Source organism: Caretta caretta, chromosome 2 (genome assembly GCF_965140235.1).
Source record: "Caretta caretta isolate rCarCar2 chromosome 2, rCarCar1.hap1, whole genome shotgun sequence".
In the NCBI taxonomy this organism is placed as follows: Eukaryota; Metazoa; Chordata; order Testudines; family Cheloniidae; genus Caretta; species Caretta caretta.
In genome coordinates, this window is record NC_134207.1 from 184,397,996 (window position 1) to 184,419,626 (window position 21,631).

The 21,631-nt window shown below is 42.7% G+C and overlaps 1 protein-coding gene across 1 annotated transcript in view; it reads right to left on the reverse strand.

The window, feature by feature from the left end:
- STAC (SH3 and cysteine rich domain) overlaps positions 1 to 21,631 on the reverse strand; it is a 109,464-nt gene that overhangs the window by 13,238 nt on the left and 74,595 nt on the right. The window contains exons 6-8 of the mRNA XM_048839001.2: positions 15,382 to 15,463; positions 11,499 to 11,563; positions 2,491 to 2,579 (exon numbers count right to left, since the gene is read on the reverse strand). Of these exons, the coding sequence (XP_048694958.1) occupies positions 2,491 to 2,579; positions 11,499 to 11,563; positions 15,382 to 15,463 (236 nt within the window). The remainder of the gene's footprint in view (positions 1 to 2,490; positions 2,580 to 11,498; positions 11,564 to 15,381; positions 15,464 to 21,631) is intronic.

Here is a 21,631-nt window from a genome sequence, read left to right on the forward strand (position 1 = left end):
GTATCATAAGCCAGCTGACTATTTCCAGCCTCGGGCTGGGAGAATAATTTGGCCAGAAATATTAGCCTACTCCAACTTGCCATATTTAAGTCTGCTGGGCTCATCCCTAATATTGCAGCGTTAGTTCAGCAGATATCTGAAGACCCACTTTGATGCTGCATCAAGTTGTTACACAAACATGACACACTGTGCTGTTGGACGCAAGTTCTACCCACTTCCCAATGTGACCAGCTCCAAGAGCTCTGTTCTGCTGGGTGTAAGCCTTTCCTTGGGGTTATGGGGGTTTTGCTGAAATTAATGGGCAATAGCCGAACCCTAATTTCTCCAGCTTTCCCCACATCCTATCTTGAACTCATTGTACAAGAGTGATGACATCACAGAACCATAAAGCTTCCAGTCTTTTTGGAACATGTCAGGAACTGTTTGGACAGTGCCTGCTAGAGACGGCACATCAGACCTGGGTTTGATTCCAAGCTACGCCACTTAAAAGCTAGACCAACTCCCATTAAAGTTAAGGGACTGAGTCTTTAATTTCTCTGTCTCTGTTTTCCCCTTTATCAAATGGGGATAATAATGCTTGCCAACATTTTTAAAGTGCTTTGGGCAAGCTTTTAAAAAGGTATTTAGGCAATCCACAGGTGCCTAGTGGAATTTTCAAAACCATCTACGTGTCTTACTCCCATTGGTTTAAATGAAAATCTAACCCATAGTGAGCAATGTGAATCCAGCCCAGGTCAGTAGCGACCAAACAGCATTGTTATCTGGTGGCTATTTGATGCTCTTCGTTGTGGTGGCTTTTGGCCACACAACAAAACCTACCACCATAACAAGTGTCACTAATCAAAAACTTAGCTGGCATCTCAACAGAGAAGGCAAGTCAATCCAAAGCAGTCCTCGTTTATCAACCATCAGGACAGACTGCAAGGCACACTTTTATACCTTGTTGTATGGGAGTGGGAGGACTCTGGCGGGGATGGTAAGCTCTTACGTCCGTGGTTCAACTTCTGGGTTATTAGACATGGTTGGGGAGGGTGGTTACATTACATTTTTAAATGGTGGTCCTTTGTAATTGAATGAGTGAGTGCGTAAACCAAAATAAACCAACAATGCAAAATGAAAGTCCAACATGCAGAGCATTTAGACATAGCAGCTCTGGATTCCTAGCAAGTGTCATCCTGCATGTGGCTATTTTCTATCCAGTTATCACACCTGAAACAAAGCAATCATGGAAAAATGCCAGCCATGCAAAATGATAGCTCTGTCTTGAGCAAGGAGAGGGCACAGACTTTTCTTGAATGACTTTGTAAGTATATTTTATTGGAGTCAGCATCCAACTGGTTTGATCTTGGGTAAAGCATGAAAAGAGCGGATATGTTTTGTGAACAGTGCCCAAAGCAGACAGCACTCCTAGAGCCTATTAAAGTCTCTGCAACAATCTACTCACTGTGGGCCTGCATCAAAGCCCACGGTAGTAAATGGAAAGATTTCCTTTGACTTCAGTGGGGCTTTGGAACAGGCCCTGTGAGACTGGACAAAGCAGCACCAGTGCAGGGTTACATGAAAAAGTGCTAAAGAAAATATATTTGAACCAGAAGATTTTGCAATTCAGACCAACCTTCCATATAATGTAAAAGAAAACACAATAGCAGCCATTCGCCATCTTGAGATCCTCCTCATTCCCCTTTTCTGAGACAAAGTCCCTGGGGGTGCGGGCAGTGGGAAGTCAGGGAGGGAGCAATCAGTTAAATAACACTGGTAGAAGTTCCAACATTGTTACTAGAGCTGGTTAGAAAATGGGGATACTTTTTCCTGTGGAAATTTTTTTTGTCAAAATCCCCTAAATTTAAAACCGGATACTTTTTCAGTTTTTTGGTTGCTGAAAATTGAAAATCTTTTGGCCAAAACAAAAGAAAGTTTGTCATTTTCTGATTTAAAAAAAATCTAAAATGTCAAGGAAAGCAGACACTTTCTGCAAAAATATTTATTTAGTTGAAAATCCAATTTTCTGTTAAAATTTTTTCAACCATCCCAAAAGAGATTTCAGCACTTAGGAACCTAAGTCTCATTAGAATCATAGAATATCAGGGTTGGGAGGGACCTCAGGATGTCATCTCGTCCAACCCCCTGCTCAAAGCAGGACCAATCCCCAACTAAATCATCCCAGCCCGGGCTTTGTCAAGCTTGAAAGTCATTGAATGGGAGCATAATTTTCAAAAGCGCCAAAGTCACTGGACTTTGGCACCAAAATGACTTGAAAGTTTTACCCATTATTTTCTTTGTAAAAAGCTTCTCCCCAGCTCTGCATCATTTTCATAAGTAGAAAGAGGGAAAAGATACATAATTAAATAGCTGTGAGACCATTATATATATAAATAATATAATGCAAATAGCATAGCAAAAATTAGAATTAAAAGTACAACACTGATTTAAATCTGCACCATTCTCAGTTTCCCTGGGTCAAATCAATAAGTAAATATGACAGCACTTTACCTCATCTCCAAGTCTTCGTTCTCTTGTGGTACAAATTTGTACAAGGCAACGTAGGCGTGCATTTGTGATGTGTCTTTATAAACAGGCCCCTTTAAGGGGGAAAAAAAAAAAACATAAGAAAACCTGTAAGTTGCTGGCTGCCTGAATTGCTGTGTCCTGGACAGAGATGGGTCTGAGATGCAATATTTGGCTCCAGATTTGAACTTTTTTAAAATCTGGGGCCTTTCAATCCAAGATTTTCGTACATCCCATTAAAGACATAGGGACAAGAGTCACAGCTGGCTCTAAATCAAAGAAACGTTTACATTTATAGGAGGGTATTAGGGGATAAACATGACTTCTGAAGTTTGCAACAATTAGACCCTCTAGAACCACAGGTTCAAGTTCTGGCCGAGCTGACTCAGCTTTTCATCCTCCAGAAACAGATAAAGAGTGCTTTGTGCAGTTTACTATTTGTGCATATTTTGAGTGAGATCTTAAAAAAACCCATGCTCTCCGCTGTATGTTAAGGGCTGCATGCTATGTGCCTGGCAGTTTTTTACTGTCATATAGAATCATAAAAATATAGGGCTAGAAGGGACGTCAAGAAGTCATCAAGTCCAGCCCTCTGCGCTGAGGCAGGACCAAGTAAACCTCGACCCATCCCTGACAGGTATTTGTCCAACCAGTTCTCAAAAACTCCAATGTTGGGGATTCCACAACCCCCCTTGAAAGAACAGGAAGCTTTTCCAAATAATTAACCTAAAGCTCCCATGCTGCAGATTAAGCCAATCACTTCCTTCAATAAACATGGAAAACAATTGATCAGAGTCCTCTTTATAACAGCCCTTAACATATTTGAAGACTACTGTTGGGACTCCCACCAGTTTTGTTTTTCTTTTCTCAAGACTAAACAGTTTTTTAACCTTTCCTCATAGGTCAGGTTTTCTGTACTTTTATGATTTTTGTTACTCTCCTCTGAATTCTCTCCAATTTATCCACATCTTTGTTGTGCCCAGAACTGGACACAGTACTCAGCTCTGGCCTCACCAGGGCTGAGTAAAGCAGGACAATTACCTCCTGAATCTTACATACAACACTCCTGTTCTTACACCCTTAAAATATTAGCCTGTTTTGCAACTGTAGCACATTGTTGACTCATATTCAAGTTGTGATCCACTGTAACAATCAGATCCTTTACTCTAGTACTACCACTTAGCCAGCTGTTTCCCATTTTGTAGTCGTGGATTTGATTTTTCCTTCCTAAATGAAGTACTGTGCACTTATCTTTACTGAACTTTATCTTGTTGAACTCAGACCAATTCTACATTTTGTCAAGGTCCTTTTGAATTTTAATCTTGCCCTCCAAAGTGCTTGCAACCCCTCCCAGCTTGGTGTCATCTACAAATTTTATAAGCAAATTATCTACTCCATTATGCAAATTATTAATGAAATCACTAGATACACCCTCCCACTATGACAGTGAACCATTAATAGCTACTATTTGAATACTGTTTTCCAACCAGTTGTGCACCTACCTTGTTGTAAATTCATCTAGACCACATTTCCCTAGTTTGCTTATGAGAATGTCATGTGGGACTGTATCAAAATCAAGATATATCACATCTATTGCTTTCTTTCTATCCATTAGGACTGTCATCCTGTCAAAGAAGGAAGTTAGGTTGGTTTGGCATGATTTGTTCTTGACAAATCCATGCTAGTTGCTCCTTATAACTCTATTATCCTCTAAGTGTTTACAAATTGCTTATTTAATAATTTGTTCCAGTATCTTTCCAGGTATTGAAGTTAGACTGACAGGTCTATAATTCCTGGGGTCCTCTTTGTTCCCGTGTTTAAAGATAGGTACTATATTTGCCATTCTCCAGTACTCTAGGAACTCACCTGTCCTCCATGAATTCTTGAATATAATTGGAAATAGTTCTCAGATTGCTTCAGCTAGTTCCTTAAGTACCCTAGGGTGAATTTCATCACACCTTGCTGACTTGAATAATCTAAATGTTCTTGAACCTGTACATCTCTATTTTGGCTTGTGTTCCTTCCCCTTTCTTGTTCATATTAATTGTATTAAGTAGCTGGACACCATTAGCCTTTTTAATGAAGACCGAAGCAAAACAGGCATTAAACACCACTGCCTTCTTAATATCATCAGTTATAAGTGCTCCTTCCCTTCTAAGTATAGTACCTATGCTTTTCTTTGTCTTTCTCTTGATTTCAATGTATTTAAAGAACCTCTTCTCATTCCCTTTTATGTTTCTTGCTAGGTATAACTCATTTTGTGCCTTAGCCCTGGTCTACATTACACGTTTAGGTCGAATTTAGCAGTGTTAGATCGATTTAACCCTGCACCCATCCACACGACCAAGCCTGTTTTGTCGACTTAAAGGGCTCTTAAAATTTATTTCTGTACTCCTCCCCAACGAGGGGATTAGCGCTAAAATTGACATCGCTGGGTCGAATTTGGGGGTACTGTGGATGCAATTCGACAGTATTGGCCTCCAGGAGCTATCCCAGAGTGCTCCATTGTGACCACTCTAGACAGCACTATCAACTCAGATGCACTGGCCAGGTAGACAGGAAAAGCCTTGTGAACTTTTGAATGTCATTTCCTGTTTGGCCAGCGTGGCAAGCTGATCAGCAGAGGTGACCATGCAGAGCTCATCAGCACAGGTGACCATGGAGTCCCAGAATCGCAAAAGAGCTCCAACATGGACCAAACGGGAGGTACCCTGATTGCTGTATGGGGAGATGAATCTGTGCTATCAGAACTCCGTTCCAAAAGACGAAATGCCAAATATATTTGAAAAAATCTCGCATGCCGCTTCTATGATGAGCTGCATGCAATTCTAGGGGGCGCCTCTACAACTACCCCACCCCTGTACGTGGACTCCTGCCAGGGAGTCTCACGCAATGGGGATGAGGATTTTTGGGACAAGGAAGATGATGATGATGAGGAGGTTGAAGATAGCGCACAGCACGCAAGCAGAGAAACCATTCTCCCCGACAGCCAGGAACTGTTTATCACCCAGGAGACAATACCCTCTCAACCCGGGCTCCTGGACCTTGAAGGCAGAGAAGGCACCTCTTGTGAGTGTACATTTGTAAATATAATACATGGTTTAAAAGCAAGCATTTAATGATTAATTTGCCCTGAAGACTTGGGATGCATTCGCGGCCAGTACAGCTACTGGAAAATTCTGTTAACGTGTCTGGGGATGGAGCGGAAATCCTCCAGGGACATCTCCATGAAGCTTTCCTGGAGGTACTCCCAAAGCCTTTGCAAAAGATTTCTGGGGAGGGCAGCCTTATTGCATCCTCCATGGTAGGACACTTTACCATGGCAGGCCAGCAGCATGTAGTCTAGAATCATTGCATAAGAAAGCATGGCAGCGTATGGTCCTGGTGTTTGCTGGCATTCAAGCAACATCCATTCTTTATCTCTGTTATCCTCAGGAGAGTGATATTTTTCATGGTCACCTGGTTGAAATAGGGTGCTTTTCTTAAGGGGACATTCAGAGGTGCCCGTTCCTGCTGGGCTGTGTGCCTATGGCTGAAAAGAAATAATCCCCGCTGTTAGCCACGCGGTGGGGGTGGGATGGGGGGTGTGTGAAGCAATCTTCCCAGATAATTGGGTGTGAGGGGGGGTTTAGTTGGGTTTGTGCTGCATGTTAACCCGAAAACCACAGCCCCTCCTTTTAAATGGCCGACCCAATGGGTGCTTGGTATGGGAAATGAGGGTGCTGCTGTTTGAAACCATTTCCACATATTATGAAGGTTAAAGAAGCCAAAAGACTGTGGCTTACCATGGCTGTCTGCAAGCCGAAATCTGTTGCCCAGCCCTGCATGTGTGATCTCTCACACCAACTGGCAGGCCCTCAATTTAAGAGGCAAAATATGACCTTGTAAAGAAAGCACATGTGCTATGTAATGTTAACAGCTTGGTTCACCATGAAAGAGTCTACCCATTGTTCTCTAAAATGTGTCTTTTTAAATACTACTCTCCCTTTTTTTCCTCCCGCAGCTGCAAATGTTTCAACGCTCCCCTTGTCATCTCTGTCCCAGAGGCTAGTGCAGATAAGGTGGAGAAAAAAATGCAATCGCGATGAAATGTTCTCTGAGCGCATGCAGTCCTCCCACACTGAAAGAGCCCAGCAGAATGTGTGGAGGCAGACAATGTCAGAGTCCAGAAAAGCATAAAATGAACGCAAGGACAGGAGAGACACGTGTGAGGATAGATGGCTGGACAAGAGGAGCGGTGGTGGCAGTGTGATGAGAGGAGGCAGGAAGCAATGCTGAGGCTACTGGAGGATCAAACTGATATGCTCCGGCGTATGGCTGAGGTACAGGAAAGGCAGCAGGAGCACTGACTGCCGCTGCAGCCCCTGTGTAACCAACCGTCCTCCTCCCCAAGTTCCATAGCCTCCACACCCAGATGCCCAAGAATACAGGTTGGGGGGGCTCTCCGGGCACCCAAGCACTCCACTCCAGAGGACTGCCCAAGCAACAGAAGACTGGCATTCAATAAGTTTTGAAGTGCAGTGTGGCCTTGTCCTTCCCTCCTCCCCCAACCCACCTAGTACTTCCCTCCTCCTCCACCCCTCCTGGGCTACCGTGGCAGTTATCCCCCTATTTGTGTGACGAATTAATAAAGAATGCATGAATTTGAAACAACAATGACTTTATTGCCTCTGCAAGTGGTGATCGAAGGGGGCAGGGGAGGGCGGCTGGCTTACAGGGAAGCAGAGTGAACCAAGGGGGTGGGTTTTCATCAAGGAGAAACAAACAGAACTGTCACACCGTAACCTGGCCAGTCATGAAACTGGTTTTCAAAGCTTCTCTGATGCGCAGCCCACCCTGCTGTGCTCTTCTAACCACCCTGGTGTTGGGCTGCGCGTAATCAGCGGCCAGGCGATTTGCCTCAACCTCCCACCCCGCCATAAACGTCTTCCCCTTTCTCTCACAGATATTGTGGAGCACACAGCAAGCAGTAATAACAATGGGAATATTGGTTTTGCTGAGGTCTAACTGAGTCAGTAAGCTGCGCCAGCGTGCTTTTAAACATCCAAGTGCACATTCTACCACCATTCTGCACTTGCTCAGCCTATAGTTGAACAGCTCCTGACTACCGTCCAGGGTGTCTGTGTATGGCTTCATGAGCTATGGCATTAAGGGGTAGGCTGGGTCCCCAAGGATAACTGTAGGCATTTCAACATCCCCAACGGTTATTTTCTGGTCTGGAAAGTAAGCCCATTGCTGCAGCCATTCAGACAGACCAGAGTTCCTGAAGATGCAAGCGTCATGTACCTTTCCCAGCCATCCCACATTGATGTTGGTGAAACATGTCTTGTGATCCACCAGTGCTTGCAGCACCATTGAAAAGTACCCCTTGCAGTTTATATACTGGCTGCCTTGGTGCTCCGGTCCCAAGATAGGGATATGTGTTCCGTCTATCGCCCCACCACAGTTAGGGAATCCCATTGCACCAAAGCCATCCACTATGACCTGCACATTTCCTAGAGTCATTACCCTTGATAGCAGCAGGTCAGTGATTGCACTGGCTACTTGGATCACAGCAGCCCCCACAGTAGATTTGCCCACTCCAAATTGATTCCTGACTGACCGGTAGGTGTCTGGCGTTGCAAGATTCCAGAGGGCTATCGCCATTCACTTGTGAGGGCTGTGCTGTGAGGACTACTCTTATCTTGGTATTCTTGTGCTTCAGGGCAGGGGAAAGCAAGTCACAAAGTTCCATGAAAGTGCCCTTACACCTGCAAAAGTTTCGCAGCCACTGGGAATCATCCCAGACCTGCAACACTATCTGTGCTTGTTTCCCGGGCCCAGAATCGGCATTCAACAGCATGAACCTGCCCCATTACCACCATGATGTCCAAATTACCAGGGCCCGTGCTTCGAGAGAAGTCTGTGTCCAGGTCCTCATCACTCTCGTCACCGCGCTGCCGTCGCCTCCTCACCTGCTTTTGCAGGTTCTGGTCCTGCACATGCTGCAGGATAATGCGCGAGGTGTTTACAGTGCTCATAACTGCCGTGGTGATCTGAGCGGGCTCCATGCTTGCTGTGCTATGGCGTCTGCAGGAGAGCAGAGTGGCAGCAGAAGCGGTCGTTCGATGATGATGGTTTGCAGCCCTACTGCACCGTCTGCTGCCAGAGCAGGAGAGCAGAGTGGCAGCAGAAGCAGTTGCGTTCCATCATTCGATGACGATGGTTTGCAGCCCTACTGCACCATCCGCTGCCAGCAGCACCCAGGACACAACAGCGGCGGCTGAGCTGAGCGGGCTGCATGCTTGCCATGGTATGGCGTCTGCGCGGAAAAAAGGCGTGAAATGATTGTCTGCTGTTGTTCTCACAGAGGGAGGGGCGACTGACAACATGTACCCAAAACCACCGACGACAATGTTTTTGCCCCATCAGGCATTGGGAGCTCAATCCAGGATTCCAATGGGTGGCGGAGACTGCGGGAACTGTGGGATAGCTACTGTCATAAATATAAAGGGAAGGGTAAACCTCTTTGAAATCCCTCCTGCCAGGGGAAAGCTCCTCTCACCTGTAAAGACCCTTTACAGTTAAGAAGCTAAAGGTAACCTCGCTGGCACCTGACCAAAATGACCAATGAGGAGACAAGATACTTTCAAAAGCTGGGAGGAGGGAGAGAAACAAAGGGTCTCTGTCTGTCTATATGCTGTTTCTGCCGAGGATAGACCAGGAGTGGAGTCTTAGAACTTTTAGTAAGTAATCTAGCTAGGTACATGTTAGATTATGATTTCTTTAAATGGCTGAGAAAAGAATTGTGCTGAATAGAATAACTATTTCTGTCTGTGTATCTTTTTGTAACTTAAGTTTTTGCCTAGAGAGGTTCTCTATGTTTTGAATCTAATTACCCTGTAAGGTATCTACCATCCTGATTTTACAGAGGGGATTTCTTTACTTCTATTTACTCCCATTTCTATTAAAAGTCTTCTTGTAAGAAAACTGAATGCTTTTTCATTGTTCTCAGATCCAAGGGTTTGGGTCTGTGGTCACCTATGCAAATTGGTGAGGCTTTTTACCAAACCTTGTCCAGGAAGTGGGGTGCAAGGTTTTGGGAAGTATTTGGGGGGAAAGACGTTTCCAAACAGCTCTTCCCCAGTAACCAGTATTTGTTTGGTGGTGGTAGCGGCCAATCCAAGGACAAAGGGTGGAATATTTTGTACCTTGGGGAAGTTTTGACCTAAGCTGGTAAAGATAAGCTTAGGAGGTTTTCATGCAGGTCCCCACATCTGTACCCTAGCGTTCAGAGTGGGGGAGGAACCTTGACAGCTACCCACAGTGCAACGCTCTGAAAGTCGACGCTAGCCTCGGTACTGTGGACACACTCTGCCAACTTAACGCACTTAGTGGAATCGACCGTATAAAATCGCTTCCTAAAAAAATCGACTTCTATAAATTCGACCTAATTTCGTAGTGTAGACATTAGTCTCTCTGATTTTGTCCCTATATACATGTGCTGTTCTTTTATACTCCTCCTTAGCAATTTGTCCATGTTTCCACTTTTTGTAGCATTCCTTTTTGATTTTCAGGTCATTGAAGAGCTCCTGATGGAGTCATATTGGTCTCTTATTATTCCTCTTATCTTTCCCTTGCATCAGGATAGTTTACAGTTGTCTTTAATACTGTCTTCTTGAGAATCTGTCAGCCCTCCTGAACTCCTTTCCCCCTTAGATAAGGTCCTATGAGAAGAGAATCTCTCCATTCTCTGAGTTTGTTAATATCTTCTTATTTGAAGTCCATTGCCCTTATTCTGCTGTTCCCATTCCTTCTTTTCTTTAGAATTGTGAAATCTATAATTTCATGGTTACTTTCACCCAAATTGCCCACTTCAGATTCACTACCAATTCCTCTCTGTTGCTCAGAATCAAATCTAAAATGGCTGTCCTCCTGGTTCCTTCCTCTACTTTCTGAAATAAAAAGATGTCTCCAATGCAATCCAAGCACTTGTTGGAAAATTTGTGTTTTGCCAGTTTATTTTTCTAACAGATGTCTGGGTAAAGTCCTCCCATTACTACCAGGTCTTTTGTTTTGGATATTTCTGTTATTTGTTCTTGAAATGCTTCATCCACCTCCTTGTCCTGATTTGATGGTCTATAATGGACTCCTACCATGATGTCACCCCTATTTTTTTTTTTACCCTTTTGATCTTTACTTTTTTTTTACCCTTTTGATCAGACCACTTTCAGCTGGTCTGCCTCTTACCTCTTCCTGGACTATAGAATAGGTGTATATATTCTTGATGTATAATGCAACACTTCCTTCCTTTTTATCCTGCCTGTCCTTTCTTAAGCCATAATTTAGCTTATGGACTAATACTTTCAGTTCTTTCTGTTTATTCCCCACACTCCTTGCATTTATGTATAGACATCTAAAATGTTGAGCAGATTCCTCCACTGATTTCCTTGTTATTGCTCCTATGGCCCAACTGTAATTTTCCATGTCTCCTCTCCAGCCCCCTTCCCCGCCAACATCTAGCCCTCTGTTAAAGTCACCTTTTTTATACGACGGGTATAAATTATAAAGAGCTAGCCTGTGCTGATCATGCACAGTGCTGAGTAAGGTGGTACATAACCATGAAAGCCAGAGCTCAAGGAAGGACTGGGCACTTTCCCACCTCAGGAAGGTTTGCCCAGTGTGCTCAGTGAGGGAGACCACTCCTTGCATTCCTTCTCTCCATATATGCCCTCACACAAGGGCCAGGGACAATTTGGCCAAAAGAAACTGCAAAAAGACCAAGATCCTTTTCAAATGATGTCAGACTCTGGATTGTGCAGCACCATTTTTATGCTGTCACAGCTGTTAGACTGCTCCATTGTAATCACATTCACATTGCTCTGGCTCACCTGTCATGATGCTTGTGTTGACCAGGCCAATTTATAATACTCACCCAAGCGTGTTTCTGTAAAAACAAGACCCTTAAATCAATTAACATTTTCACTATACCCTCACTAAATCTTGGCCCATACCAGGGAGTTTATCCTTTTTGATTCTTCTCCAAAGTCTTCTGTTCCATTTTCTGAGTAGGTAAACACTGAAATAAAACAAAACACATGACATTTTAGGGACAGGTGAAGGCAATTCACCTCCCGAGGCCCACCTTATATCTCTCTCCCCTAATCCTCCCTTTCTAATTTTCACTACCACTCTCAGTAATGTCCTTCTTTTATTAATCAGTCATTTTGTATTGCAGTCGCACTTATATGCCGCAACCAAGTCAGGGGCCCCATTGTGCTAAGCACTGTACAAAGAAGTAGCACAAGATTGTTAATTCTTCAAGCAGGGACTATCAGAACACACAAAATAAAAGGTGGGAAGGAATACAGGAGAATTGCCCAAGGTCATGCAGCAGGTCAGAGGCGGAGTTGGGAATCGAGCCCAGGTCTCTTGATTCCCAGGCCAACGAGATTCTGGCAGCCTTACTCACACTGCGTAACACCTCACTTTGTGGGTAACTCCACTGAAATCAATGGGTCTACTCAAGCAGAAAGGTCCCACTCAGGGTTAATAAGGGTATCAGAATTTAGCTTAATCTACTGTAATTATTTCATTAGCTGATTTATAACATGCTTCAGGTGCCTTCCCTGCTAACATCAATTGCTTTATGGAACTGACTATGTTCCTTCTTCACTCTCTAAGAACAGTTTCCTAATTTTTAGAGAATGGTGTCCCCTACTTTTGGACAAAGCCCATCCATGATTTTAGTAGATGGAACCCATCAACTGTTCTGGGCCTAAGTCACTTTTCTAAGAGTTTAGTCCCAGCATTGGATTACATTTGTTGTTAGAAAAATAAGAAATACATGACAGAAGTCTCCAAAAGCAGTCCAAGCCAGTGATTGTTCTATGTATTGTTGTCTCCCTTCTCTGTGATTTAGTTTCATACTTTCAGAATAATAAAAGCCAAGAAGCCAGTGCACTCCTGCTGAATCTCTCTCTGCCTCCCCAGTGACATAGCAAGAAAAGGTCAGTAAGGTAATATCTGTTTTTGGGCCAACTTCTGTTGGTGAGAGAGACAAGCTTTTGAGTTCACACAGAGCTCTTCAGTTCTGGAGAAGAGCTCTGTGTAAGTTCAAAAGCTTGTCTCTGTCACCAACAGAAGTTGGTCCAATAACAGAAAGGATGAGTGAGGTAATATCTATCTAGACTTACATCATTCATAATGTGAAAAAGCTTTACAAAATTTTAGAGTGCATTTCTGACCTGAAAAGTCGACTGACTAAATATAACTTTTTTGTTCATCAGATTGGCTACCTCTGTGTATTCAGGGTAATTTCTGATTTCTCCATTCAGAAAAATAAAATCTTACTACTATTTTTTACTCTGGTCAGCAATGCAGAATCAGCTGAGTGCGTGAGCATGGTTCTATTTCCGGTGCATTGACAGAACTGAACACTAAGTGTGCTCCTTCCTGGAGATTGTTTCCTATACCTGAATCAGGTACATCTACACACACTCACTGATGGCAATGGGACTGCACAGATGTCTTTTACAGAATAATTTGGCTTGCAGAACTTTTATTACTGGTAATAATGCATGCAAAGTAATGAGCCCAATTGACTGGTGGAGACCAGGGTGAGTTTACAGAGTTGGCGGTTAGAAAATCCATCTTTTTATTTGTAAACTAAGCACACTTGATATTGTTATGCTTTAGCACTGTAGAGAATTAATTTCCCCTTGAAATTATTGCAATGAATCTATAGAAATGAATAAACCAGCCCATGTTTGCTGTGTCTCCTAGACTTCTCCATAGTGTGTTCCTCTTGCTGTTTCCCTATTGCATAAACCCTATTGCATAAACTGACACAAATCTGCATTTTTCTAAAACATTCCTTGAGGAAGGCTGGGAAAAATAAAACACATGGGGCCTGATTCATTGCTGTGTTACTCTAGCTTTATGGTGTAGTAACATCATTTAGAATCACTGAAGTTATTATCCCTTGTAAAGCGGGAGCAATGCAATGGTGAATAACACCCCAAGAATATTTTTAAATGAGTTCATTAAACTTTTAATCTCTGTTTAACTCATGCTCTTTGAATATTACTGGGAGACATGTAAAAGTAAAGGTCATAGCAACTATGGGGTTCATCTCTACACAAACCAGAAATCCATCTGTTTGCCCTTGCAGCCGTAGGAAAACCATGTGAGAACTCTGACAGCATGAAAAGGGTCTTGGCATTTCCATCATTAGCACAAAAAACACAGAAAGTTTATTAAAATCCACCAAGAGGAAATATTTGGAGCAATTGCTGCATAATTTATACACTAGGCCTCTGAAGGATGGATCGAAAAAGAAAGTCGATGCCGATCAAAGGAATCATTAATGTGCTGAGGAAGTTATTTGGAGGTTTGGCACATGCTGAGTTCTTTAAACTGATCTCTTTGAGCAAGTTTCTTGAGGCCTCTAAGTCATGCAGATCCCATAGAAAAGTTTCTTACAGGCTCCAAAAAAAAAAAAAAAAAAAAGGAGGTAAGTGATGGAAAAAAAGCGATCTGAAAACCTCAGGGGAAAAATGAAACTCAGTTAGAATGGATTCTTTCCAACTGGCCAGGTTGAGTTACAGTTCCAAGTGCTCAAGTGAAGTGGAAAATCCCCCCTCAGCATGTAACCCACCCATCAGGAGGAGGTGGGTGCCACTGATGGGTGGGCCACATGCTGAGAGGGAGGAAAAGGACTGAAACCAGAGATGTGAAATGAAAGGGTCGGAATGAGGAGTAGGGAGAAGTCTGGGAAGGAGGTAAAATAGGAGGTGGGGGTGGGAAAGGACAACTACATTTGACACCTGACCACTGTAAAACTTACTAGCCATATGCCAAAACCAATGGGGGATCTGCACTGTGGAGGAGGTGGATGTTGGGGTTCAAAGAAGAGAGGTCCATTCGCTGTGGCTTGTGTTTCCCTCGGATCCAGCCAGTCTGCCCCTGCCTGAAGTTTGGGAATACTAATTCTTCTTGGTGGTATTGGTGAGCCTCGGTGCAACAACTCCTCCACTCCTGGCTTATAGGGTTACTGGGTGCCCCGAAGTTCTTTCTACACACAATCTTTCTATTGCCAGGACTGAACTGGAGCCCAATGGACACTGCAATTTCGCAACTCAGTGTTCCAAGCTCCTGGCTAAGACTCCGTCACTGCACGCACGGAAGTCTTCATCACTGGGCTGCCAGTGATGGAGTTACCTCATAACAGTTACAACAGTACAAGAACATTACATTCAGATTCAAAAAGAGGACAAAGGATTTGGACTATTAGTGTTATTTATGATTTGTACTACAGTAGCACCAAAAGGCCACATCTGAGATCAAGACCCATTGTGCTGGGCCTGGTATGGAACACATATAACAGACTCTCTCTGCCCTGATGAGCTAATAGTCTAAGTAGACGAGACAGACAAAAGGGTGGGAGGAGAGGAAGTATCATCATCCCCATTTTACAGGTGGGGAATTGAGGAGAACAGACATTAAATGACCAGCCTAAAGTCTCACAAAACATACAGGAAGTCTGTACCAGAGGCAGGGACTGAACCCAGATGTGCTGAGTGCCTGTCCACTGTCACCTAAATCTGGTCATAGTGGGTATGGAAAATCAGTCCCCACAGGCCATTAGGAGCCAAGTAAATATGCAACACTGGTAAAGAGACCTTCCCAGACTCCTGTTCCCAACCCCTTGGCCAAAACTCTTCCTTAACTCAATAAACGAATAAACTCCCTTAAGGACATAAGAAAGGTCCACATTGGGCCAAATTCATCCCTCATGGATTCCACTTGTGTGGGCCAAGGTAGTGGAATAATTACACCAGTCATTTAGAAGAATATTTTTGTGCATCTGAAAATACTAGATGGTCCAGAACTCACCACTGTTGCTGCGTTTCCTGTTTATATCAAACATGCTTCCTGAACCATCTGCTTCCTCAGGAACTTCTGCCAGGTCTGAAGTCTATGAGGAAAGAGAGGATGAATGGGACAAAATAAGGAAGAAAGTGGATAATGAGGTGAAATAAAATCACACAGGAGCATTAAGTGAAAGCAGCAGCTTGGTGTTTTGAGAGTGGAGGGAGTCAACATGAAGAGATTTGCTGATAACATGATATCCAATGGGGCAGTTCAAATTCTTAATGGGAAGCAGCAGGAAACCCAAATGAATGCCCGTTCTAGTATACAACAGATTTCTGGACACCAGAAGAAGTTTGGGTTTAGGAGTTAATAAAAAAAGGTTGGTATCTGTACAGAGTAGCTATTTTTTGGTGCTTGTAAATCTTTATTTGCAGTTACACTTCATAACACTATAACAATTCATTAACCATTTATTAAAACATATATAATTCATTTATTAAGGTTTTAGAAACAGTTTAGAAACATATCCTTAAGAGGAAGTCTGACCTTAATTTCTCCAATTTGCTATGGAAGAAAGCTCAGGAGCGTGAAAGACCTACTGAAATTAGTCACATAATCACTGCACCTAATTTCTTCGCTGGTATAATTAAAAAATTGAAAGCTAAATACCTTTGTTACACTTATTTTATGTATTAGTTGTACTGCAGTAGTGCCTAGAGGCTCCAATCAGGATTAGTGCCCCCATGGTACTAGGTGTTGTACAAACATAGAGGACAATCCAGTTCCAGGCTTCAAAAGTGTATAGTCTAAGGGCCAGAGTCCGATATCATTACTTGTGTTGAGTAGCACCTTTCTGCATGGGTAGCTACATTGGAGTAAGGAGCTACTCTAGATAAAGTCATCAGAATCTGACCCTCTGAACCTTCAGATTCTGAGTTCAGCATGCTCATCTACTTTGGGGATTATTTTTAAAACATCTCTATAAACTCAGGAGTTTTCTGATGCATTTTCTAGTCTGAAAACCTATTTCCTTTTGTATATTCCTAAGGTTTGTTTATTTCTTGATAACATCTTTTTAAAGTGCTTGTGAGGATTTCATCCTACCATTTAATTTCTTCATGATACGGTGTAATTATACTTTACACACAAGTAAACTAACTGCTTTGCAAGCCTACGCTTGGGACACAAGAAGAAAAGACAAAAAATGTGCTCCAGCTAGCTTTAAAGCTCACCATCAATGATGTGGCTTTCTTCAACAATTTTCTAAATCTTGTTTTCTGTCACATGTTTATAGCAAAGCTGCTCGCTCATAGACTTTAAGGGCAGAAGGTACCGTTGTGATCATCTAGTCTGACCTCCTGCACATTGCAGGCCACAGAATCTCACTCACCCCCATCTGTAGTAGAACCATAATCTCTGGCTGAGTTACTGAAGATCTCAAATAATGATTTAAAGACTTCAAGTTACAGAGAATCCAACATTTACTCTAGTTCAAACCAGCAGGTGACCCGGGCCCCAGGCTATAGAAGAAGGCAACAGGCACCCAAGGTCTTTGCCAATCTGACCAGGGGAAAAATTCCTTCCAAATATGGCGATCAGTTAGACCCTGAGCATGTGGGCAAGACCCACCAGCCAGACACCTGGAAAAGAATTATCTATAGTAACTGAGAGCCCTCCTCATCGAGTGTCCGGTCTCTAGCTGCTGGGGCTACTTGCTACAGCAATCGCACATGGGCCACATTCCATTCTAGGCAGTCTCATCATGCCACCCTCTCCATAAAACCTATCAAGCTCAGTCTTGAAGACTACTAGGTTTTTTTGCCTCCACTGCTCCCCTAGGGAGGCTGTTCCAGAACTTCACTCCTCTGATGGTTAGAAACCTTCAACTAATTTCAAGTCTAAACTTGTTGATGGTCAGTTTATAGCCATTTGTTCTTGTGTCAACATTGGCCCACAACAAATAACTCCTCTCCCACCCTGGTATTTATCCCTCTGATCTATTTATAGAGAGCAATTGTATCTCCCCTCAGTCTTTGTTTGGTTAGGCTAAACAAGTCAAGCTCCTTGAGTCTCCTTTCATAAGGTAGGTTTTTCCATTCCTTTGATCATCCTAGTAGCCCTTTTCTGCACTTGTTCCAGTTTGAATAAATCTTTCTTAAACATGGGAGACCTCAATTGCACATAGTATTGCAGATGAGGTCTCATCAGTGCCTTGTATAATGGCAATAACACTTCCCTGTCTCTACCAGAAATACCTTGCCTGATACATCCTAAGATTTCATTAGCCTTTTTCACCTTGGCAGCTCATAGTCATCCTGTGATCAACCAATACACCCAGATCTTTCTCCTCCTCTGTCACTTCCAACTGTTACATCCCCAGTTTATAGCACAAATTCTATACTTACCTACATGCCTCCATCCAGGACACACCACACAATCCATTGTCTACAGCCAAGCTCTAAGATACAACCACATTTGCTCCAATCCCTCAGACAGAGACAAACACCTACACGATCTCTATCAAGCATTCTTACAACTACAGTATCCACCTGCTGAAGTGAAAAAACAGACTGACAGAGCTAGAAGAGTACCCAGAAGTCACCTACTGCAGGACAGGCCCAACAAAGAACATAACAGAACACCACTAGCTGGCACCTTTAGCCCCCAACTAAAACCTCTCCAACGCATCATCAAGGATCTACAACCTATCCTGAAAAATGATCCCTCACTCTCACAGATCTTGGGAGACAGACCAGTCCTCGCTTACAGACAGCTCCCCAACCTGAAGCAAATACTCTCCAGCAACCACACACCACACAACAAAAAAACTAATCCAGGAACCTATCCTTGCAACAAAGCCCGATGCCAACTCTGTCCACATATTTATTCAAGTGGCACCATCATAGGACCTAATCACATTAGCCACGTCATCAGGGGCTCGTTCACCTACACATCTACCAATATGATATATGCCATCATGTGCCAGCAATGCCCCTCTGCCATGTACATTGGCCAATCCGGACAGTCTCTACACAAAAGAATAAATGGACACAAATCTGACATCAGGAATCATAACATTCAAAAACCAGTAGGAGAACACTTCAACTTCTCTGGCCACTTAGTAAAAGATTTAAGGGTGGCAATTTTTCAACAGAAAAGCTTCAAAAACAGACTCCAACGAGAAACTGTTGAGCTTGAATTAATATGCAAATTAGATACCATTAACTTGGGTTTGAATAGAGACTGGGAGTGGCTGGGTCATTACACATATTGAATCTATTTCCCCATGTTAAGTCTCCTCACCCTTTTTGTCAACTGTCTAAATGGGCCATCTTGATTATCACAACAAAAGTTTTTTTCTCCTGCTGATATAGCTCATCTTAACTAATTAGCCTCTTACAGTTTGTATGGCAACTTCCACCTTCTCTGTATCTATATATCTCTTCTTACTATATGTTCCATTCTATGCATCCGATGAAGTGGGCTGTAGCCCACAAAAGCTTATGCTCTAATAAATTTGTTAGTCTCTAAGGTGCCACAAGTACTCCTGTTCTTTTTGCAGATACAGACTAACACTACTCTGAAACCTGGCTACTACTCTGAAACCTGTCACAAATTCTTGTTAGTCTTTAAGTTCATGACCTTGCACTTTACACGATTAAATTTCAACCCATTTCTATTACTCCAGTTTTCAAGGTCATCCATCTCTTTTTGTATGATATTCTGTTCCTTCTCATTATTGGCAATACCTCCCAACTTTTGCAATTCACAAATTTTATTAGCACACTCCCACTTTTTGTGCCAAGGTCGTGAATGAAAATGTTAAAGGTTTAAATGCTTGAAAGATGAAAAATGAAATTTGTTTTCCTGTAAATATATTCCACCTTTATACACACATTAATTGTTATTGCAGGGTTGCTTATAAATGTAAGGCTGTTGGCACTGATCTGTTAGAGCAAAAAACCAACCGACCAACCAACCCAACAGCATTAAAACATGTGCCTGGAATAAAAGTTATTTGGACTTTACAAACATACCAAATAAAATAAACCAGATAATGAATTAATTGACTTTTATAGTGCCTTTTTAATGGCAGCTGTATAACAAAACATATAAGGCTGGGTTAGCCATAATGTCTGAGTCAAATCACAACGTGATTAATTCCATTTGGCTTTGCTAAATTTCTCAGCACTTTCAGTTGGACACAGTATTTTCGTCACTTCTTTTCCTGAACTGTTGTTTAGAGCTACTTTGCTCTGTCAGTCCCCAACTCAGGAACACATCCTTAGCCATGGGAGTTAACAGGGAGCTGGCGGGGCTGAAAATCATTTTGTTATCTTGTCTCCCTTGCCAACACCCTGCCCTCCTGTTTGTCCCATCCACCTCTTATGGCTTGTCTTTTAGACTGTAAGCATTTCTGGGCAGGAGCTGTTAGTTATTATATATTTTTACTGTGCCTTACACAATGGGGTCCCAACCTGGTTGAGGCCTTTAGGCTCTATCGCAATATAAATGTTAAGTGATAAGAATACTGTGTAAAGTGGGGCAAACTATGGGGAATGTCACAGGCTGAACATGGACTTCCTAGCTCTTAGGTGGAAAACAGACATCGTTGAAAGAAATCCCAGATCACAGTTATTTTTCAACAGTTTGCAAAGGCTGGATCCCTGGATTTCCCACCAACTAGCTTCAAGACTTAACCTTCAGCAAATGTAACCCTTCATTTTGGCGCATTCAACACCAGACTCCTGCATCTCTGTAATGATTAAAAAGCCTTTGGCTCCATACACTGACAGTGTTGCACCTGAGGTGAGAATATCCTGCTATAATGAAATGTTTTGCTGAATATTGTGTCAGTGCCATAACAATCTCTGCATTATGGGCCTGATCCAGAGCCCACTGAAGTTAGTGTGTGTCTTTCCACTGACATCAATGAGCTTTGGATCAGGCCCTATAGGACAAATACTCTCACTTTGAAATACAAAGCCTCACTCCGAAAGAATTGATCCATCAAACCCTGAAGGAAGACTGGTGCCATGTTTACATTACCTCAAACAATTTCCCCATATAAATATGCGCTAGAGGATTACATTTTGAGGGAAGCAGTGAAGTGATAGGTGCTCAGTTCGGAGCATATGCCTACCTTCCATTTATGGTCATTCAAGAAACCAGGCCAAAATCACCTAGAGGGACATGCAGATTCTAGATGTTATTGTGACATTGGTCTCAATAAGGTCATAAAAGCTGTATTCCTTCCTGCTTTGCATCTATTACCCACTTCACTGTAGCATAATCACAGCTGGCACATTGGGCAAACCAGGCACATCATTCACAACCTCCACTGTGATTGTAATGAAACAACAGCTCAGGGATGTGGGATGGAAGGACCAACAGTGAAGAAGTTAAGTTTCTGTAACTGCTCACCCATTGCTGACTCAGAATTTAACTGTGAGAAGTTAGGGTTTCCCATGTCTGTCTCTCTGTCTTATGCTTTTCTATATTATCTAACCACTGACATGTGCTACATTTAGTCACAATCTGACTCCCTGGGAGAATAGCCCATGACAAAAGGGCATTCTGTACTTTACACCCACTCCCCATCTTGTTATGATCAAAAGTCCAGGGCAAGCTGATAATGCATCTGTGTTTTCTACACCTGAGTAATCATTCATAATTTAACATAATGCTTTATTGATTTAACAGGTAATAATTACATTTGTAGAACTCCTGTTCCAGTATAAATTAAATAAGCCAAAGAAAGAGCTGAAATCACAAACCGTGAAAGGTTTTAGAACTGGTTTTGGAATTAAAAAAAGGCGGAAAATTACTAAGTTTCTTTTAAAAGAGAAAACACTGGATGAGGGGCATGTCCTTTACTAACTCTTGTGCAGCTTTTACTTAGGAATTGTAAGTCTCTGGTTTCAATTTCTCTGTGCTTGCCTTTCTGAGTTAAATTAATGTCTGTTTAAAAGGCCATCTGTACCATTTAAGGCCCTGATTCAACACAGCAATTAAGCACCTGTTTAGGTCCCAATGAAATAATGGCTTAAGTGCTGTGCTGAACAGGGATGGATTGAAGCACCAGTTTAACATTAAGCAAGTGTTTAAGTGCTGAGCTGAATTGGGGCCTGAGTCCTATGGGCACTTTCTTGCAGTGATGAATTTCACTCTAAGGCAGAAGTTCCCTTTTCAAGTGCAGACAACACTGTAACAGAGAGATTGTCTGTTGACCACCTCCCTTCTCATTCATGATGGAGAATCACTCCCCCGC